At 43.0% G+C, this 21,718-nt stretch overlaps 1 protein-coding gene across 1 annotated transcript; it reads right to left on the reverse strand.

Moving 5' to 3' along the window:
• Positions 1 to 324: 324 nt before the first annotated feature.
• nyap1 (neuronal tyrosine phosphorylated phosphoinositide-3-kinase adaptor 1) lies at positions 325 to 17,928 on the reverse strand. Its single transcript, XM_074611366.1, has 8 exons — positions 17,708 to 17,928; positions 16,966 to 17,213; positions 7,503 to 7,870; positions 6,091 to 7,425; positions 5,500 to 5,961; positions 5,157 to 5,399; positions 2,705 to 2,811; positions 325 to 2,148 (listed from the first exon to the last, which is right to left on the reverse strand). Exons 1-8 carry the CDS (start codon positions 17,849 to 17,851, stop codon positions 1,717 to 1,719), a joined length of 3,339 nt encoding a protein of 1,112 aa, XP_074467467.1. The 5' UTR covers positions 17,852 to 17,928; the 3' UTR covers positions 325 to 1,716.
• Positions 17,929 to 21,718: the final 3,790 nt, after the last annotated feature.

A 21,718-nucleotide genomic window follows, 5' to 3' on the forward strand; every position in this document is an offset into this window, starting at 1 on the left:
GAAAACGACAACAACCAAGAGACATTCAAGTGCCTTAAAACTATTACAGAAGGGCTCACTCTGCAAGGTACAAACTCCATTTCACGTGGCTCTCAGAAATAAAACAAATATGTAACAATAACCACTATATTAATAATGCGTCTCATGGCGACACCATGTTGAATGAACACCAACCAGTAGTTCAAGATAGCAGCAAAAGTATTCAAAAATGTCAAGACGACGAGCTGTTGAAATCTGTACACAAATAAAAATGAATGTAGAAAAAAGGGTATAAATAAAACACGGCTTAAAGGGAGTCTTGCATAAAATTTAAATAAACAACTGTTGGACTGTGCCTTTCTTTAGAGGGCTTACTGTTTATTTGTAGAACTATAAGTAATGCATGGACTGGCTGCAGCAGATAAAGTACTTAATTCTTTTTAGAAAAAACAAGTGAACAAAGTTATGTTTATACAGTATATGCTACATAATATGTATTGATTACAAGTATGAAAATGGAAATAATTGCTACATTTTCAATACAGTTGTACATATCTATTTACAGTACATTAGGGTCTGATTTCTCCTAAGCGTATACCATGTTTTTGTGCAGATTGTTCCAGCATTCTGTTTGAGGTGATGGATACTCACAGTCTCATCAGTTGCACCATGTTGTACAGTCTGTGTTGATGGGTGTCAGTGCTTGTTTTTCTCTGTGTAGTGGAACAATCGCTAATGTGCAACTGTGGATAAGCATGAGTGATGAAGTTTTTGTACCATTGATCTGCATCTATATTTGGCTGGACTGCACACTATGTGCCACCTGTCGCACCACCGATACCCCCCCAAAAGCGATATATTCATCTTTTTATACAACCACATGTTATCATAGTGAAGATCTGCCATATGTAAAAGTCTGACATGATCACCTCTACACATATTCTTTTACAATACTGTATGTCTATCGTGACATGCAGAGAGAATGACACAGTAAATATGACTTCTTCAAGTCTTAGATATGTATGTTAGGCTAGTTGACACAAGGTTTTAATTAGGTTGCCCCGGCGTCGGGAGCATATTGCTATAAAATTGCAGAAACGTTGAGAAAGTAAATAGATTTACATTACAAATATGCAAACAGATACAGTAGGTAGCTTTTACTCCTCGGTGATGATTATTTGCATCCACAAATGACAATCTATTGATACCAAGACATCTCATTATGCATTCACGATTTCAAGAAACACTTCAATAACTTATCAAATGTCGTTTTCTCATCCTCAGAGTAGTTTCAAGTTGGAGAAAATATATGATTCCTTTATGTCTCAAGTAGTCAGGAGGAAATTTGGCAACACCAATCGAAGAAAACACACTACCCATTATTATCTTCGTTTTGTGGTGATAACACTGGCGTTTTGTGGCAAAAAATCATTGGCAATTAGAACACATCAAGAAGGACATAATACAAATCACCCGGGAAAGAGATTAATTTAGTCTGATTGTAATACTTCCTTTCTTCACCTCTTTTATCACCCTTTTTTGTTTCTTTTTCTACCAAAGTCTCCAATAACCTTCATTACTCTCAGTTTATCACACAAATGAGAGCAAAATTCTCTATCCTCTGTGGTAATTATGTGTTACTAAACCCATTTTACTCTCCTCTCTTATTAATTGTTCAACTCATCTGTGTGTTTAGTCTTTCTTCAGTGCTGTACTCACTGGCCTGTGTTTCCCACCTCAGATAGCCGTGTCCCACACGACGGCCTGCGGCCTCTGGCAGGGTGGCGTGCCAGTCTTACGGGGCTCAGGTGTCCGTCTCCAGCTAGGGAGGATGGGCATGCTGTCCTGCTTGTACAGGCTTTTGTCGGGGCGCCTGTGGGCCTTGATCTCTTTGCACAGGCAGCGCTTGCGCTCAATGACTTCCAGCAGCTTGCCATCTCTCTGGCTCTGTGCTGCGGACGGGGTGGTGCCCCCGCCGATGGGATTCTGTCCCTGTGCCAGCTGGGCGAGATGCTGGAATTGCAACTGCAGGTGGTGCTGTTGCTGAAGCTGCTGGAGCTGCTGCTTTAACTGCAGCTGCTGCTGGTGGAGCTGGAGCTGCTGCTGCTGCCGGGACACACTGGGGCTGCTGGGACTGCAGGGCACTTGAGGCTGGGCCAGACCATGCAGCTGGACACATTGGGAAAAAGTCAAGTGAATTAATGAAGTATTTAAAAACTTCTATATAAGCTGCATTATCGCTGCAGTGCTGTCTGCAGTGACAGCAAGTCTTAGCACATGTTGAATGAAACTGCAGTTCCTGTGGACAGCCACGAGGATGCAGCGCTGCTTCATCTATTACAGGTTGAGGGAGGGTCAACCAGCCGCATGGAGACAGTCTCTGCAGCACACTCAAACTGCGTCAGCACTTGCTATGCAGCCAGAATCTGGGCAAAATGTGCTGCAGCTCATCACTTCAAAACATAGTACAGCATGTTCTCTCATCCACTATTCTCTCTCATTTTCTGATTAACCTACGTCATATACCTTTGCAGCTCTTATCCTTTTGAGGCAGGCCCAAGCCTTATTCTGCTCAGTGGGCATATCTACCAGCTATAAATAGACCTGCAGGAGCACTGTCTCTAGCAGAAAGGGGAAGTAATAATGAGACCAATATTAACGTTCACTCCCAAATCTACCATGAATGAAGAGTGTAAAGTTATGTGTCTGGGTGTTGTGTATTAACCTTATTCAGGGTTTCTCGTGCTGGTAGGCTGCTCTGTCTCTGGACGTCTCCTCCACCCACCTGTCTCACTCCAGCAGCAGAGGAGGAGCGGCCCAGCCGCCCCACTTCTGTAAAGAAACAAACATTACACTGTGTGCCTGCTAATGAAAACACTGGAATAAAACTTTTCATTTCAACACACAGAGCTGTGAATGTCTAATGACAATCACGTAAATTGAGACGGAGCTTTTGTACATTTTGTGCTCATTATACTTTAAGATACTAGGCAATTATACACTCTGTCAATGTTTGTCTGCCAGCTGGATATCTCAGATTATCTTCTAAACAGATTTCTATTACATTTATTGTAACAGGAACACAGAATTTGATTTTGGTAGCGATCCTATTCTGTAATTTCCACTATTCAACAATTATTGTTTATCCAGACTAAAGCACAATATGATCCTGATTCAATTTTCAACAGAAATATTTGCATGGTTAAAAAGTAAGTGTAACACTAAAGTGACAGAAGTGATGTAATCTGATTGGAGACAGCATTGGTGGGGTTTGCACTCTGTGACTGGTTTATCCTGTAATATCACTTTGCTTTTAATTCTTATTTATACCATTCTTGCATTCATATTTAACACGCATAAAGCTGCAGTAGGCAGGATGTTTTTGGCATCACTGGGCAAAAATTCCATAATAACATTTCAGCATATTGTAATTCAAGTGTTCTGAGAGATAACTAGATTTCTGCACCTCCTGGTGGCTCTGTTTTCAGGCTTTAGAAAATCTAGCCCGTGACGGGAGACTTTGGCCAATCACAGGTAATTTCAGAGAGAGAGCGTTCCTATTGGCTGTTCATTCAACGGAGGCAAACGGTCAAACTAGGCATGAATATGAATTAATATTCTGTTACTGTAATGCCTATTTCTCTTCTCAAATGTTTTCAGAAACATCTTGTAGTGTACTGTTTAGCTGTAAAATGAGAAAGTTTGTGACCCGGCAGCCATGTTGAGATAAGTTGAGGTAATACCAAGCACCGCCCACCAGCCGGAACAAACTATCTCATTTTACAGCTAAACAGTACACTACAAGATGTTTCTGAAAACATTTGAGGAGAGAAATAGGTATTACAGTAACAGAATATTGATTCATATTTGATCAGCGCTGCCTAGTTTGACCGTTTGATCGGAGTTCGCGAGTGATTGACAGCTGCTCAGAGACAGCAGCTCGGCTCTGATTTGTTGTTTTCCTCCGGTCTGTGAAATCTTGCAGATGCCATTAGGAGCACCGGAGAACACAAAGGCACATGATTTTTTTCAGATTACCTGTCTAATACACTCCTGTCAGGATATAGTGACCGTTTTATAAAAAAAACTTTTTTTAATCATATTTGCTCCATTTCTACCCACTGAAGCTTTAATAGATCCCACTTCTCAATATTTTGTTTTTACTTATTTGCACCGAGGTAATATGTTATAAATTGTATGTCTTAATGCAAATATTTGTACATATTTCTTATCTTCTCATTTCTTATTCTTATTCTTATTATTTACTTACTTATTATTTCTCTACATACAGTATATTGTTCTTTATATTGTAGCATTATGTACATCATTTACATGTTACATGCTCTTTTATTTCTACTTTCTTACATTTCTTTATGTTTATATAAGAGCTGCACTGTAATGTCCCAATTTACCCTAGGGGATCATTAAAATATTTCTGATTATTTTTTCTTTATAATTTCTTTGGGCTTTTTGCCTTTAATGGATAGTGATAGTGATAGTTATGAAAGAGGGAGAGAGAGGGGATGACATGCAGCAAAGGGCTGCAGGTCGGAATCGAATCCTGAGCCACTGCAATAAGGACTCAGCCTTTGTACATGGGGCATCCGCTCTACCATGTGAGCTACCAGGGCGCCCCAAGTATTTCTGATTCTGATTTACCGGCAATATAAATTGCACCTTGTCTATATGTCCTTAACTCATATAACTAAACTCAATTCAATTATAAAGTGTTTTAAACAACCAGGTTTTGTCACAATGAACACCATAAAATGGGGCCAGGGCTCATGAATGTATGTGTGCAGAGATGTGGACCTGTTTATGGAACAATTATTTTATTGGCTCTGCTTCAAGGTAAGTATTGCACTGATTCTCAAGGTAAGCAGCATCTCTCTGTTTCTGGGGAAAGGCCTTGAGTGCAGATGCAAAGAGATGAGACAAAGAGACACAGAGCTTCAAGGCTAACAGTACAAGAGGATGCAAGCTGTTAGCTTTTTGTGACAGTCAGAGGAGAGCAGAGGAGAGGAGGTAGTCTCTGATTCTTCTGGGTTTCAAGAGTTACACCACAACAGACCCAGCAGAAGAATCCCCATGTAAATCCGCTGCTAGTTCCTTTCTAAATATGATGTCGTGGTTGGAGGCTATGACTAAAAGATTATGAACACTATGTGTTTACGTACCTCCATTGCGACAGGCGGGGAAAGTCTGGCAGGGAAGAGGCAGACCAACTCTGGGCAGGGCCCTGAAACCCGGGCTGCTATCTACGCCAGCCAAGGACTCACTGTGACCAAGCGCCCTGCTGGCGGCACTGCTGAAGTGGACTGGGATGCCCGAGTGGCCTCCTCGAGACCCCATGCAGAGGTCGTCCTTATCCATCCTTAATAGGGCATCGGCGCTGCCATTCCACGCACGCCCTTCGTCCTCTGAGACAGGGGAAGGAACAGAATAAATATTTAACTTAAACTTCCTTCAAAAGCCTGATTTCTTTTCTGCACTCTGTATTCAAAATGACACCTGACTTACTCTCTGTCTCTCTGCTCCCATGGCTGAAGGACAATTTCCTCTGCATTGGCCAGTAAGATCCGTCATCTGCAGCTAAGCTGGCACTGCTGTCCCAGGGCATGAAGCCAGCTTTCGAATGGAGGGAAGAAGACCCTCCGTTGCTCTTGAATGCCCCCTCGCCTACACCAGTAAGACTCGAAGGCTGCTGCAGAGACGGCGTCTGAGAGCTCCCCCTCAGGCTCTCGTAAGCCGGCGGTCTCCGGAAGCCACCGGAGGGGTAGGTCCACAGCAGGGGGCTGTCCGAGGAGGGAGGCTTGTACGCTGGCAGGCCGTGAGGAGTGTGAGAGCGAAGATGGGGGCGAGAATGAGGACGCTGGGATGAGGATAATGGCGTGGGGGTTGAGCTGGTGCTGCTTTTAGATGTGGAGGGAGCGTGATCCAACTGTAGGGAGTACGGCCCTCCATCCCTATCTCGATCCCTGTCTCTGTCTCTTTCTCGATCCCTGTCCTTATCCCTATCTCTCTCCCTGTCTTTCTCCTTGTCTCTTTCCCTGTCCCTGTCCCTGTCCCTGTCCCTATCCCCCCTGTCCCTATCCCTGTCCCTGTCTCTACCCCTGTCCCTATCCCTGTCCCTATCCCCCCTGTCCCTATCCCTGTCCCTGTCCCTGTCCCTGTCCCTATCCCTGTCCCTATCCCTGTCCCTATCCCTGTCCCTATCTTTGTCTCGGTCCCTGTCCCTGTCCCTGTCCCTGTCCCTATCCTTGTCTCTGTCTCTGTCTCTGTCCCTATCCTTATCTCTCTCTCCTTTATCAGACTTCAAGAGGAAGCTAACAGACTTGCCTTCCCTGCCCGTACTTGAGGTTTGGGTCTGGACTGTGGCCTGGGTCTGGGAACTGCTCTTGAGTGGAGCAGGAGAGTCTCCTCTCTCTGGCTTGCGATAGTGATGGTAGTGCGAGGGCCGATGGTGAGGGTGGTGGTGGTGATGGGAGAAAGGGGAGGTGGATTTGGAGGAGGGGGGCAGAGGTGTGGAGTGGCTCCTGGCTCTCAGTCCGGGAGCAGGTCCTAACTGGGCGTCTCTGCTGTGTTTGTCCTGCTGGGATGCGCTTCCTCCCGACGACTCCTTGGAGCCTGACGAGGGAACGTTAGAAGAAGTCGAGGAGGAGGTGCTGGCTTGAGTTGTCACACTGGATGTTTGGGTTCCCATTTTAGCAGAGGCAGACTTGTTTTGCACACCGACCCCACTGGAGGCTGCTGCTGGCTGAGGGAAGGCCAGCAGTGGGGGCCGGTGTTGTAGAAGATTGGGGAAAGGGGCTGGGATCTTGGTGTTGGACTCGGACTCGGATTTACTCCCTTGCAGCAGGTAGGGAGTAGGAGCTCGTGGAGTGTGTGGGCTGGTGGAGAGGACCTGGGGGACAGGGGTGGAGGATGCAGACGAAGGCAGAGGAGACGAATGGGAGATCGACACGGTAGCTTTGGGTTTGGAGTAGGAAGGCGAGGAAGAAGAGGGGCGTGGCAAAGAGGAGGAGCTGCTGGAGGAGGAAGGGGTGACGTGGAAGTGTTTAGAGGTTTTCAGTTTCTCATGTTTGGGAGGGAGGTGTCTCTGGGACTCTCTGTCCTCTTGCAGCGGGTATTTCATCTCCTCATAGATGGCCTCACTCTGGTCTGAGTCAGAGTCAGGCGTGGTGGCCACAGGGGTGACGGGGTGGGGGGTGGCCGTCTGGCTGTCTCTAGTGAACACTTGGCCCACCATCTCTATATAGACCGGCTCATCATCCCCGTCTCTGGCCTGAATCTGAGAGTCTGCTGCCTGGAAAGGCAAGGATGTGGCAGAAGGAGGCACACGTGGAGGAAGAGGGTCAAAGGAAAGCTGGGTGCTGGGACTTCTCTTGGGCTTTAAAGGAGGCACCTTCTTTCCCCCGATCTCTCCGGAGTCAGACTTCTTCATGGCTGTAGGACAAAAAAAGCATGTCTATAAAAAATCTAATTTTCCCTGTAGAATACGCATCTGAAAATACATTTCTTACCATTTTTCTTTTCTGAGTGTTTGGCCTGTGAGTGAGAAGACGCAAGAGGTGGCGGCGTATCGATGAGTCCTCTGCTGTCGCTGGATGAGGTGCTGAGGCGAGTGTTGGGGTGACGTTTGGGTTTGGCCGGTGGGCAGCGGCCACCGTGTTGGGATTGGGTGTCAGAGTAATCTCCGTTCTCAAGACTTGTATCCCCGGCACCTACAGCGTGGCAGGACTGCGAGCGCGGCGCCATTGCGGAGGCACAAGAGTGAGGGGACAGGTCCTGGGAGGCCGGCATGGTCATGAAACCCATCCGGAAGTGACGGCGGAAAGAAGCCAAGTCTCTGACTTTGCCGACAGTGGCCGAGGGGTCGTTTTGGTTGGAGCTGCAGTTTGGAAACGGGGTTGGGAAGGTGTGGATAGGAGAAAAATATTGAAGCATGAAGAAATCATAGTTAAGTGCAAAATCATTCATGTACTAGAATTTATATTGACCTGCCTCTTTCCTCACTCTCTCTTTGGTCTTCAAACGTCGTCTCTGCAATAAAGAAATGCCTGCAGGGCTTTCACTGCAAAAGGGAAAAGCCCTGGAGGCTCCTCCATCTTTCACGTTCATATATCTTTCCATCTGCATTCCTCCACATCTGCTTCCTCCTCAAACACATTCAATTAGGAAATCAATTCCCCTGTCAAAAACAAAGTACTTGTAGTGTACACCTCACTGCTGGAATTCCCTTATTCTTTATATCTTCAGCCCACATCTGTAGTCTGCTCTCATGATCGCCAAAAGCATTTAACCTGTTTCCATGGGAACACTTGTAATTTCCATGTTTTTGATAGCTTGTCTTTGAAATCATCAATGATACGAGCTCCCGCCCAACAATAAATAAAATTGACAAAGAGAAAAATCAGACAAAGTATAAGCAGTGTTTTACCAAACTGAACAATAGATGGAATTGCATTCCTTCTTCTGGCTAACTGTGACCTTACTTATATGTAAAATGTACTATATACCTTTTTATTACATTAACCAAATATACTTTTTATTACATTAATCAAAGTAATTCCAGATATAAAGTCATTTACAACAATGGTTAAGTGCTGGCCAAATTGTACTGTAAATTACCAAGGTGTATTGGTGTATGTGTATTAGTGTGATGTGTATTTTATTGTATTTCCATATTGGTAGTGTATTGTGGTTTTATGATATACAGTAGAAAGTTGGATATTTTAATTACACTGTACGTGTACGTGTATTAATGTAAAAGCCCAACCTGGGACAAGAGTTGAAAATTAGGAATAGCTATAAACTCTCTGTTACAGTTTCATGCCCTGTATTGTAAATATGTTAAATTGCATTGTCCCTAACAAATAAACATAACATCAATTAAAGCAGCAGTGGGTAGAATTGGAGAAAACATGTTTAAAAAGAGTTATTTTTATAAAACTATATCACTATATCCTCACAGTAGAGCAAGAGACAAGTAATCTGAAAAAAATCATACGCCTCTGTGTCCTCCGGTGTCCCTAATGGCATCTGCAAGATTTCACAGACCGGAGGAAAACAACCAATCAGAACCGAGCTGGAGCCTTGCCGTCAAACTAGGCAGCGCTGATCAAATATTAATTAATATTCTGTTACACTAATGCCTATTTCTCTCCTCAAATGTTTTCAGAAACATCTTGTAATGTACTGTTTAGCTGTAAAATGAGAACGTTTATGACCCAGCAGCCATGTTGAGATCAGTTGAGGAAATACCAAGCACTGCCCACCAGCCGGAGCAATCTTTCTCATTTTACAGCTAAACAGTACACTACAAGATGTTTCTGAAAACATTTGAGGGGAGAAATAGGCATAACAGTGACAGAATATTGATTCACATTTGATCAGCACTGCCTAGTTGGACTGTTTGATCGGAGTCCGCGAGTGATTGACAGCTGCCTCCGTTGAATTAACAGCAAAAAGGAACGCTCTCTCTGAAATGACCAAAGTCTCTAGTCACGGGCTAGATTTTTTAAAGCCTGAAAACAGAGCCAAGAGGAAGTGCAGAAGTCTAGTTTTCTCTCAGAACACTTGAATTACAATATGCTGAAAGGTTATTATGGAATTTTTGCCCAATGATGCCAAAAATATTCTGTCTACTGCAGGTTTAACACTATAGGATCCAGATGCTTATCATTATCACTCATTGTGGTGTCTATGCATAAAACGCCATGGTCTTGATTGCAGTTTACAAAAAGCAAAATAACTTATCTTAAAACACACTGAGGAATTCATTTTGAAGGGCATCATAAATACACCCCAGACCCTCAAATTAGGTAAAATAATTATGGACCGTAAACCAGAATAAACTGTGCTAAGTTGCTGAAAATTTGAAGTCAAGCACAGTTCAGTCACCAGTGTTAGTGCCTCAAGTTGTTGACATTAGACTGTGAGCTCTGATGCCCTGCTGAGTTCGCCAAAGGCTTACAAAATGGCTTCTGATAACCCTCTGCTTGCTCCTCTGCTTCAGAGATAGGTGCTGCAATGGTGTGGTGTCTCCAGGGGTGTTATGCTGCTTCACCCCACGGCAACACAAGATAAGTTCCTGGCCTTTAAGCTAACTTCAATCCAACAAGGTTGAATTACTTTCCCCTTTACAACAGACTTTTCATTAAAGAGGCTACTGTGAAGTTACTGTACTTACACAAAATGTCAGAGGAGATGAAACAAGCATTCACATCCGGGTTGGAAATACCAACACACAAGGACTGTGAAGATATCAGAATTTACTGCAGCAATGCGGGAAGAAACCACAGCTACATCGGGCTGATTCTTATTCCAGGTTTGTGTTGATCAGCCACAGGGATCACATCTGGATATCCACATCTGTGTCTACACGTTTGAGGCCGCAAGAAATTGTGTTTCTGAGTGTGTAATTAAACAGCTCAAACACACGATTATTCTGTGTGTAAGCGATTCATTATTGCACATAATGGCGACACATGACTACGGGTCACGCAGCGCTCTCTTTTAGATCAGTTGCGCTCCCTGTGAGGCAGTGGAGCACAGGAGAAGACAATTGGAGCTTACAATTTGCAGACAACATTGTAAGCAACAGAACGGAGGCTGCTCATCACGGAGAACACAGAGGCTCCTATTTTCTTCCTGTTAAATCACTGTGTGAGGCAGTGTGTGCCTGAATATGTGTTTTTATGTGAGTGGTGTAGCAAAAAAGTGTGTCTGCATCTGCACAAGTATGTTTGTGCCCTTGAATGCCTGTGGAGATGTACTTGTGACTCCTCACAATCGACACAGATACTACAGGGCCAAAATTAGCCCAGAGCAGAGGCTGAGCAGCTCCTTCTGCTCTTTTTTTTCTTACTTCTTCTTAGAGCAGAAGAAGCTCTCTTCAAACCGAGACCAAACACTCAGTTGTTCAAAGAGTATCTGGACTCTCACCTCTCTATTTGCTTCTGGTTCTTTGTGCGCAAAATCTATAGTAACTGGCACTTGAAGCAGTAGTTTGGCATTTTGGGAAATACGCTTATTTGCCTTCTTGCCAACAATTAGAGGAGAAGATTGATTGCACTACGTTAGTCAGCTTAATATGAAACTGGAACCAGCAGCCAGTTAGTTTAGCTTAGCATAGAGACTGAAAACAGGGGTAAACTGTTAGCCTGTCATATACCAGCACCATGGTTCTCTGCCGGAAAATGGTGGACTGCGCTCTCTGGGTGGGGAGTCTTTGCCCCAAGCGAGGGAGTTTAAGTATCTCGGGGTCTTGTTCATGAGTGAGGGTAAAATGGAGCAGGAGATGGACAGGCAGTTCGGTGCGGCGTATGCAGTTATGTGTGCGCCTTACCGGACCATTGTGGTGAAGAGGGAGCTGAGCCAGAAGGCAAAGTTCTTAATTTACCGGTCCATCTACGTTCCAACCCTCACCTATGGTCATGAGCTTTGGGTAGTGACCGAAAGAATGAGATTGCGGATACAAGCTGCCGAAATGAGCTTCCTTCGTAGGGTGGCTGGAGGAGCTCAGACATCCGGAGGGAGTTCGGAGTAGAGCTGCTGCTCCTTCGTGTTGAAAGGGGACAGCTGAGGTGGTTCGGGCATCTGATCAGGATGCCTCCTGGATGCCTCCCTTTGGAGGTTTTTTCGGGCACGACCAACTGGTAAGAGGCCCCGGGGTAGACCCAGAACACGCTGGAGAGATTAAATATCTCAGCTGGCCTGGGAATGCCTCGAGGTCCCCCGGGAAGAGCTGGAAAATGTTGCTGGGAAGAGGGACGTCTGGAATTCCCTGCTAAGCCTGCGGCCCCCGCGACCCGGCCCCAGATCAGTGGAAGAAAATGGATGGAAAATGAATATACCAGCACTTTCAATCTGCACTTTCAGCAGTTCAATCCACGAAGAAATGCATACATCCCGTATTCATAAACTATGCCTTTTAAACAAGCCATCATGACTTCCATAAAGTTGTGATGTCACAACTATACAGTCACCGGTAGTGCTGCTAAACTCTGTGTGGTTGACACACCAGTAGAGTGCGGCATGGATGACATATTTTTGTAGGCCAAACCGGAAGTTAGCATCGCCCTGGTTCCCTCGACAAAAAGTCAATGAGATTTTTCCATTGGGTTTTGGATTATTGCAGAAAATAAGCTCTGTGGCAAACACACGTTTATGATGCTTACACGTTTTGTTCAACAAGATAATCTTCATAAATTAACACAACTTTTGTGATTTTTGAAGCGTCAATGCAATCGAATCCAATGTGGTTTGAGGGCAAATCAGAGTGGTTAAGTCGTGTCTTGTTAAAGTTTCTGGTGGGTTAAGGTTGAGCAGCTGACATTGAGTGCATAGCCGTCCTCATTTTGTTGGACCTTTCTGACATATCTGACACAATACATGACACTTTAATTGATTGCCTTAAGTTATGGGTTGTCTCTGGCGTGGTTTTAAACTAATCAGATTTTTCTTCTGTCACCGGAAGAAAATTATATAGAAAGTGAAACTGCGTGGTGATTTGACTCAAAGCGATAAAGCACAAGATTTTGATTCTTCTAAGAATATTATTGTAGTATTGCTTACCAGCCTGTGACACAGACAGGCGCCTCAGTAGGTGCCCCTAAAGCGACCCGACTAAAATAAGTTTTCCATTTATCTGTATCATCACTGCTTGTTCACAATGAATAACCACACAGATAACAACTTCTTGAAGCCTCCGCAACAAGAAAATACTTGTCTTTGTCGGCCGGAAACATTAACTTTAACTTTCAAGTGTGTTATTCATGTCACAAAGACTGTTTTTCTGTTTATGAGGCTGCGCTGACATTATGAGGAGTACAGTACATTCACATTTTGTTGCCATGACAGCTGCAATGCAATAAATTGTATTCATAACCAAACTGAATGAGCTCCAATCATTCCCAACATGTTTTTCAAAGGCATGAAAGTGCCTTGAACCATGTGCTTAAGATATTTTGGATAAAAAAATGCTTCTCTTTTGGGTTTGATGTATCCATAAAAGGGACATAACAGGGATGTGAATCTTGGACTGATTCCCTTATTATATCAATACATAGTTGGCAATTCAATAGTGTTTTAAGTTTCAGAGTATCAGGTCATTGAGTTGATATACACTATATACAGTATATATACAGGAGATGTCCTTGTTTTGACTCCGTTTTAAATCTTAACTCTTTATCAAAACAACAACAGAAAACAACTTTATCATCTTTATCTTCATACGGACATCAGGTGAGCTCAGCATGAATAAAATATAGACAGTGGTACCCAATCAGGCGTCAATAAATTAATGTATCCACACAGGAAAAAGGCTCAACTCCTGACATAGAAAACTGAAGTTATGACTTTGGGCTTCAAGACACACCTTGTTAAGATTTGTTGTCCTAACTCTTAGGAAGAAGCTGCATTGTCTCCTGGCATTAAAAACATTTCCAAATCTGCATTTCCCCCCTTATATAAGTATTTTAAATATTAAATCAAAACTCAGAGACATTCTGTTCTTCCCTACAAATACATTTTATTCCTTCACTTCAACCCTTTAAATCCGACATCGACCTCCTCTTGAACACTGAGCAGACTTCAAGTTATTTCTCCCTGCTTGGCCTTGGACTATATATGGAGAACCAAGGGAGACTAACTAATGGTCATTAGGCGATGTTCGGGCACAGATGGTGTGCGGCGCCGGATGGAAACCTGCAGCCCCGCAGCAAAAGCTTGACCGGAAAGGCCAGAACTGAGGGGTGGGTGCTGCGCATCCGTTATGCCGCTGCCGGTCGGGTCGGCGTTATCAGCTGTAACCGCCGTATGAGAGGCCGTAAGCTAGCCAGTTGGACACACCCACATGCACTTAAAGCATGCGTGGACGGCCTGGCTATGTCAACAAAGCACAGAGGAGCTCTGATTACAACACAGAGGGAGAGACTTCAGGTAGACATTACTCCTCTATATCTTTACATAGCAAATAGTTGTTTGATGCTATACTAATGCTCTGGATATCAAATTTAGCACCTTTAATTTATTTATCCATAATTTGATTTACATGATAAATCCCATTGGGATTTACAAACATTTTATAAACTTTTCATTTGTCTTTTATTCATCCCTCTTTGTCAAATTGTCTAATAGAATATCAATGACTGAATTGCTTTAATATAGGATTTTTTTTTAGTCCTCTGTATATCTGCATAGGTGCCAGGCTACACCCAGACCAGTCCATTCACACTGGCTTCATAATTCTGTGTTAATAAAACCTCAGCTGGCAGCGAGGTTTGCTTCCACCAGTCGCCACTACTGGGAATAGTCTGTCTGCCTGTACTGTATTAGTGCCATAAAAAACTCTATTTATAAAACTCATATTGAAACTCACCTATTTACCATTCAGTATCTCCACAGACGTCTCTGCTTTATAAAATGTGATTTCTCTCCTGAGGGCCGTGAGATCTCAAACTGTCTACCAGTGCCCTTCATACTTTTCCTTTGTCCCTCCTCTGCCTCCCTCACTCCTACCCGACCCGCCTCCAGTCCATTTGGTTTCCATCCTTCCCTCCCTGTGTGGTTTCATCCCCTGACCTCGCCCTGTTCGTAATCATCACTGGTCATGTCCTGCTTCTCACCTCTGCTGCTCTGGCAACGCTCGGCTCTGCTTTCATCGCTCATCATGTCCCGCTGTCCCACTTGCTGCCCTACACCTCCACTGGCTTGATGCTGCCATGACGCTGATCTCTGCTGCCAACATGAGGGCCTCCGATTACCGCTGTGAGTCAGAAAAGCACTGGACGACGCTTCTAAACAAACTGAGTTCTCGTCATTGATGTTCTCCCTCTCCTCTGCGAATTTGGTGAATTATTAGGTGACTCACATTTGAACAGTACATCTCTCCACTGTCCCCGAAGCACAAGCTTTTCAAAACAATACCGTCATGACCAAACGGGGGTTGCTCACACCTGTTTTGTCCACTTTTGCTGAGTCACTGAATTACTTCCGTTATAATTCGTTTGTTTTGATTCTTGGGTGTCTTTCAAATGCAGTTTAAATAAATTAGATTTCATTTGACCCTAAAATCACATTAAAATGCTAATACAATTTTTCAATTGTTATTATTATCATTATTAATATTATTAACAAGACCAGCTCTTAGTCTGTGTTGTGATTTATTATTATGATTCCTTTTCATTTCTGCTGGAAGACGTCCAAAGAGAGAAGCTGGACCTGATGCATAAGCAGCTAACTGTGTTGTAATGCTGGAGAAATCAGACCCCTGAACACATGCACGCATGCACTAATTACCAACAAAACAATCTCCATCATAGGTAAAAGTAGATATCATCAGAAAAAAAGTAAAAGTACTCATTCAGCTTAAAAAATGCCCCCATGAATGTTGTATTATCCTATATCACAATATTAGATTGCTAATATGGATGCATCGTTGCGTCAGTAGCACTATACTGTTGTAGCTGTAGAGGGGTAGTTGTTGAGGGGTAGATTAGTTCAGTGATTTCCAACTTGCGGGTCGGGCCACCTCCAAAGGGTCACAAAATAAATTTGAGGGGTTAAGACATGGTTAATGAGGTAAAAACATTTCTGCTACATACATTTATTTTTACTTTTCTCTAACCTTCATAGCTTTTTGTGAAATATTGAATAATCTGACCTCTTTGAGCCTCAAAAGTAGATTAAATTGAACTATCTGAGAAGTTGAGAGGGGAAATCTGTGTCTGGTGGACAACTTGTAGGCACAAGGGACCCAAACTAAACACTTCTGCAGGGGGAACCAAGTCAAAAATATTGGGAACCACTGGTTTAATCCTTAACATTGTGTTATATTTTAGCTGTATAGTTGCCAGATAAATGTAGTGGAGGAAAAAGAACAATACTGCCCTCTGAATTGTAGTGGAGTAGAGGTAAAAAATGTCATAAACTGGACATACTTTAAGGTCTTGACAAAATTGTATGATTATGAAAAATTATGAGTATTGTGAATTAATCATTTTAAAAATGTTGGTGGGTCCAAAATTAATGTTTTGTTTATTTCAGTGGAAGATATCTGATGTTTGGTTCCCATTTCTAACAAGGCTTGTGAGCCAATAGTGAAACGACGTTGGTATCACGTGACATCTCTGGGTGGTCACTTAGTGTAGAAAAACAAATAAATGGCTTAGATTGATGGTAAGTGCCTGGCAACGACTTGTTCTGAAGTGAATGCAATGGAATGGGGGAGGGAAAATGCAACAACTAGAGGCTGAATGTTATCAATGTTATCAATAGCACCTTTAAGTACAGTACAAGTAGCTCAAAAACTGTACTTACTGTAGATACAGTGCTTGAGTAAATGTACTTACTTTCCACCACTGCTGGCAGGCTGAGTTTCAAGAACTGCATTTCCTGTTGTAACTATTCCATAAAAAACTCAGAACAGGCAACGTCTTCTGATTCTTTGTTGGAAAACTGTACAGAATTTTGTGGGAATGTGCGCATGAAATATACATTTAAATTTTTACATTCTGTTTCTGTCTTAAATGATACAACAACCAAACTTTCATCTTTGAATTCTTCTCGCTTCTTAGGAAAACTGAAAAACAAATGTGAATGACCCACATTCATATGAAACATCACCGTGAATGAAAAAAAACGGTCTCTGATGAAAGTATCAGTAGTCACATGTGTATTGAGACTAATCAGGCAACAACTCTATTTAATTTTCTTTTTCATCGGTTTTGGCCCTCTGACATTTTAGCTGACATTAGAGTAGTTTATCTCATCTACAGAACATATTAAGTTCACTATGAAGTTACGCTATGCAAATTTGTCCGAGACTTTTCAGGCGAACCCCTGTGACTTCATGAACTGCGCTTGCGAATTAAGATTTTGAAATTAAACTCATTCACGCCGGCTAAGAGGTTTATATCCCCGCTGAACTGAACCCTAATGTAATCCCATATATGCAAAGCTCCTGTGAGCTCATCCTCTCACCTCTTTTTACTTCCCTCCTGGTCCCTCTGCCTCCAGTCCAAACGGCTCTTACGATACAGCAGGTTCATGTCGCTGCGGGGTCGCTCCTCCTCGCAGCCTATCACAGCGCAGTGCAGCCGCTTGCTTCGCCGCTCTATGTCACGCAGGAAATGCTCGACTGCCACATCCTGGGCAGAGCCAGAGCTCATGGTATAGAAGAAGACTCGGGAGAGTAGGACGTATGTCACAGGCAGCCTCCTCCAACTCACCTAAACGAGAAGAAACAAGGGCAATGTTTGAGCTCATTAATCATTTAAAAAAAACATGTTTAACAGCCTCCCAGCCTACTTGCAAGCTGACAAGATTGACAGTGATTACTTTGAGATGTGGCGACGCACAATGAAACCCAAAAACCCAAATTACTGGCAGAACTTTAGGGGAGTCGGAGCTTATCATGCTCATCGTGTCATGGCGAACAATCCTGCCCATTACTCCAACTGGCAGCCTTCAGAGCAAAGACACAGTGATGCATGATGATGGAGGTTGCAGCTTTGTTTACCCCCAACCTCTAGTGTATCACATGAAAAACTATTTATACTTTCATTATCCAGTTATGAATATTTGAGTAAGCATGGTAACTCAGCTGCAGAGCGTCTCTGGCTGCAGGCCCTGGGATGGCCTAGCTAAGCCTTGTCTACTAGCCAGACAGTAATGCGGTTTGTCATATGTAGCGCATGCAGAGCTTCCTACTCACGCTACTCACCCCATGAGAAGTCAGGCCTGTTGTGGGGCAGATTTCCAAGGGCTCAACAGTGTTTTCATGTTGGAGAATGTGGAAGGTGCGATGCAATTGGCTAAGAAAAGCGCAGCTGTCAGCTGATGCACATTTCCAGTGTTTTTCCATCATAAATAGCAACAGAGTTTGAATGTTGTTTAAGTGGCGGAAAGTGTGGCATCATCACTGGTGCTTCTGGCATCAGTTGGCTTTGAGTTGAACAGCATTGATGGGGCACGAAACCGAATCGGTCACTTCATATGAGATGCTTTAACCAAAGCTTCATTTATTGTGTTTCCAACATTGTTGGTTAGTAATTATTTTTCTTTTATTAGTAATTTTAATGGCTCAATGTCTGTAACCTTTTAGTATCTTTTTTTATTTATTTATTATTATTTTTATTTCCTTCTTTCCTGTCTACCTTGGTTATATGTCATGATGATGGCTCACATCTTGGAAAATAAAGTTATAAAAATAAGAAAAATTAAACAAAATTAAAATTAAAATTAAAATAAGTCTGGCAATCTGTCCAGGGTGTACCCCGCTTTCGCCCAATGTTAGCTGGGCTCGGCTCCAGCAGTTACAGATAATAGATGGATATGAATAACAACAACAACAACAATACTAATGACTCATATTGCCAGGTCTTCTTCCTCACAAAGCAGGAAACCGTAAAATATTATAAAACAAATTATGTTCTGTGCTTGATACTTCTCACACACAGTCGTGCATTCACATGTTCCAATGACATGTGAATCTACATGTGAATCCATTTTAATGAGCTCTGAATTTATGCTCCCTGACTAAAGATGCAAGCAGCATGAAAAGGCCAGAAAAAATACATGACATTTACACTTTTCCAGCAGTGTGATAGCTCCTCTAATTCTGTACATATTCAGGACCACTTAAACCACAATTACCACCAAATACACAACATCTTTATGGTTAGAACAATATCTCAACCATCTCAGTATAAAGACAAAAACCTCCACATTGGGAGCATCAGGCGCTGTCACCTGGTCCAGGCGGCATGTTGAGCCATGTAGCTGTGTGTGTTTCTTTTGTCACGGCCCAGTGTGTCATCCAGTGTTGTCAGCGTGGCTACTGCTATTCTTGTATCCCACAGCCCTCGCCACAACCTCGACCGCCGGTGCTGCCACGCTTGCTGACTCAATGTTAATTAGGTTAGGGACTGTAGGTTGGGCTTTTGTTAACTAGAGCTTTGATTTGGGGTTTCGAGGATCTGGCAGCTGAGCGGGCAGCCCTGCAATTGCCGCATTACATGCTGTGGGTTGGCGTGCAATTAGCTAAAAGAACCAGGAGAACTTCATCTTACATCTGATTTGTGTAATCAAACTGGGCTGCAAACATCGTTTTTTTACAGACTGACACAAAACATGAAGTGCAGTCATATAGGTAGGCTGTGATCAATCCCTGGAGACACTTTACTGTCAGTCCCAAATAAATTCTGAGCATTTAGCGAGTGGTTTCAGGAGCATCTGTAGGGTCAAGAGTCGCTTGAATTCCTCATTAGAACCAGGAGGCAGATGGAGCCATAATTCATTTAGCTGGATCTGCATGCAACGCTGCAGACTAGTCATTCATGCACATAAGCAAAAAGATCACACATACTGAAATCTGCCATACATGCTAAACACATGCGTGCACACAGGGTGTGAAGCAGTAATTGCAAATGCTAAGCAGCTGATTTGAGTGTGGATCACTGATGACACTGAATTCAGATCATTATCAACAGAAAATTTGGAAATTAAGTCTCTGGGTGTAAGAAAGAGCAAAGTTATGAGTGAAATATTATGCAGTTGCTTTGCACAATTATATCTTCTATCTGTCGAAAATCTTTCTCTGCCACTGAATTTAACACTTCTGGAAGGCTTTGTGCTGCAACCCTCTGCCTCCAGCCTCCACCTCAGCAAGTGGCCCTGTAGTGTTGCTGCACCACACTGTGAGCGAGGCAGCAACGCTGCAGAGTGGAGGGACACGTCACAGCATAGGCCCCTGGCCTCAACATAGGGGCAAAATTTCTATGAAACATATTCAAAATACATATGTAATTACTTTGTGTTTTGCAGACATCCCCAAAAAAGTGATTTGAAGCAAGATGACACAAATACCAACCTGTCTCCTTTTTTGATTACAAAAAAAGTATTCATAAGACATATTTGCTTTGCAAAGCTGCTTGAGAAGTAATTAGATTAAAAGGGCAGATAGTACAGAACATCTTATTTACTATAGACATCGTCTTCTTTCGTCTGCACACTCAGTCCTGGGATGTTTGGGTTTGTATCATCGAGGCTGAGTTATATAGCAACTTATCACAATTAAACTCTGTAATTTAGTATGTGACTGTAAGTAAGAAGAAATCAGTAGGATTTTGTATGTCCACAGATGTTTACGTCTAGAGCTGTAACAATTAATTGATTGTCAACTATTCATTTTTATAATTTAGTATTTAGATAATTGATTAATCTTTTTTTTTTTTTTTAAAGTCAAAATTCCAGCTTCTTCTTTCTGGTTTCTTTACTCCTCTATGACAGTAAACTGAATATCTTTGAGTTGTGGACAAAACAAGACATTTGAGGACGTCATTTTGGACTTTGGGAAACACTGATCGACATTTTATTTATTGTTTATTACTCTATGTTATTTTTGCCTCATTTGCAGTGCAATATTTAGTGAGAGGCTGAAGGATGAAAAATGGACCTGGACACTCGGATAATTTCTATCGAATAAATCAAATGATGTAAAGATTCAAACAACATCAGAATTGTCCCACTAAGTCATGTAGATATTATTAGAGCTTCAACAATTATTCGATTAATTGATGACTTTTAAATTTATCACCAACTATACATTTTATAGACCAAAGAACTAATCGATTAATTGACAAAATAGTCTACAGATTAATCGAAAATGAAAATAATAATTAATTGCAGCCCTAGATATTATTATAATAAACCTCTTTTCCTCTGATTAAAGGGACTGTTTGTAACTTTCTAAGCGTATAAATGTACCGGGTCGGGACACATGCGCGCTCGTGTATGCGTGCTCGCGTGTGGCCGGCGTCCGCGCTCCTCTGCCTGCTTGCCTTCACTCAGACAGCGCGCGCGTTCTCGCATACTCGCTCCACCTCTAGACGTGAACGCGCGCTTACTACACACTGCAGAAGAGTTAGTTTAACTCTGAGAATATCTAGTGAATGTACAGTGGACGTTTGTGCAGAAATAAATGCTGCAGCTTCACCAGACCAACAGAGGTTTCCCGTGTCTTGTGAAGTGATGGAGCTCTGCAACGAGTTACGTTGTTGTCTCGTAACCGACCGGGTACCGGTGTCTCCCTGTTCACTCCGGCTGCGGGCGGAGGGAGACGAGTTTCTCGCTGCAGAGCCCGGCTGCCTCAGCCTGCGCTGAGGCAGGAGAAGCAAACACAGTATCAGCATTGATTCATGGAGAGACCTTCGTCTGGTCAGCTAACATTACTGCCAAGCAGCTGAAATATAGAGTGATATTGTGGTTTTAGCTGACGTGTGTCGTCTCACTGTTTTGAGCGATGCTCGTTCATGTCTATTTAGAGCGAGCACAAGCACGAGCCCGACGCTGACTTTCGTTGATTTCACGGCCACAGGTGTCGCTGTTAAGAAGCATTTCTGAAAGTTACAAATAGTCCCTTTAATTAACAGATTAATCGACAAGTTGCAGCCCTATTTACAGCTCATCGCCATCGCCATCGTCATCGTCATCGTCATCATCATCATCATCATCAATGATGTGGGGTCATTACTTTTAAAAACACAAGATACTGTACATATGCTTGAGTTTATTCAGTTTCTCCAGCCATTTCTGCCCATCACCACTGTACAGTATCAGAACTTAACCCCACAGCCACACAGTACACCACAGTCACCACACTTCCTCCAGACACATTGCTGTAGTTCAGCCGGAGAAGCAAACAGGGAGAGAAGACGAGAGGAAGCAGGAGCGA

Source organism: Sebastes fasciatus, chromosome 16, assembly GCF_043250625.1.
Source record: "Sebastes fasciatus isolate fSebFas1 chromosome 16, fSebFas1.pri, whole genome shotgun sequence".
In the NCBI taxonomy this organism is placed as follows: Eukaryota; Metazoa; Chordata; class Actinopteri; order Perciformes; family Sebastidae; genus Sebastes; species Sebastes fasciatus.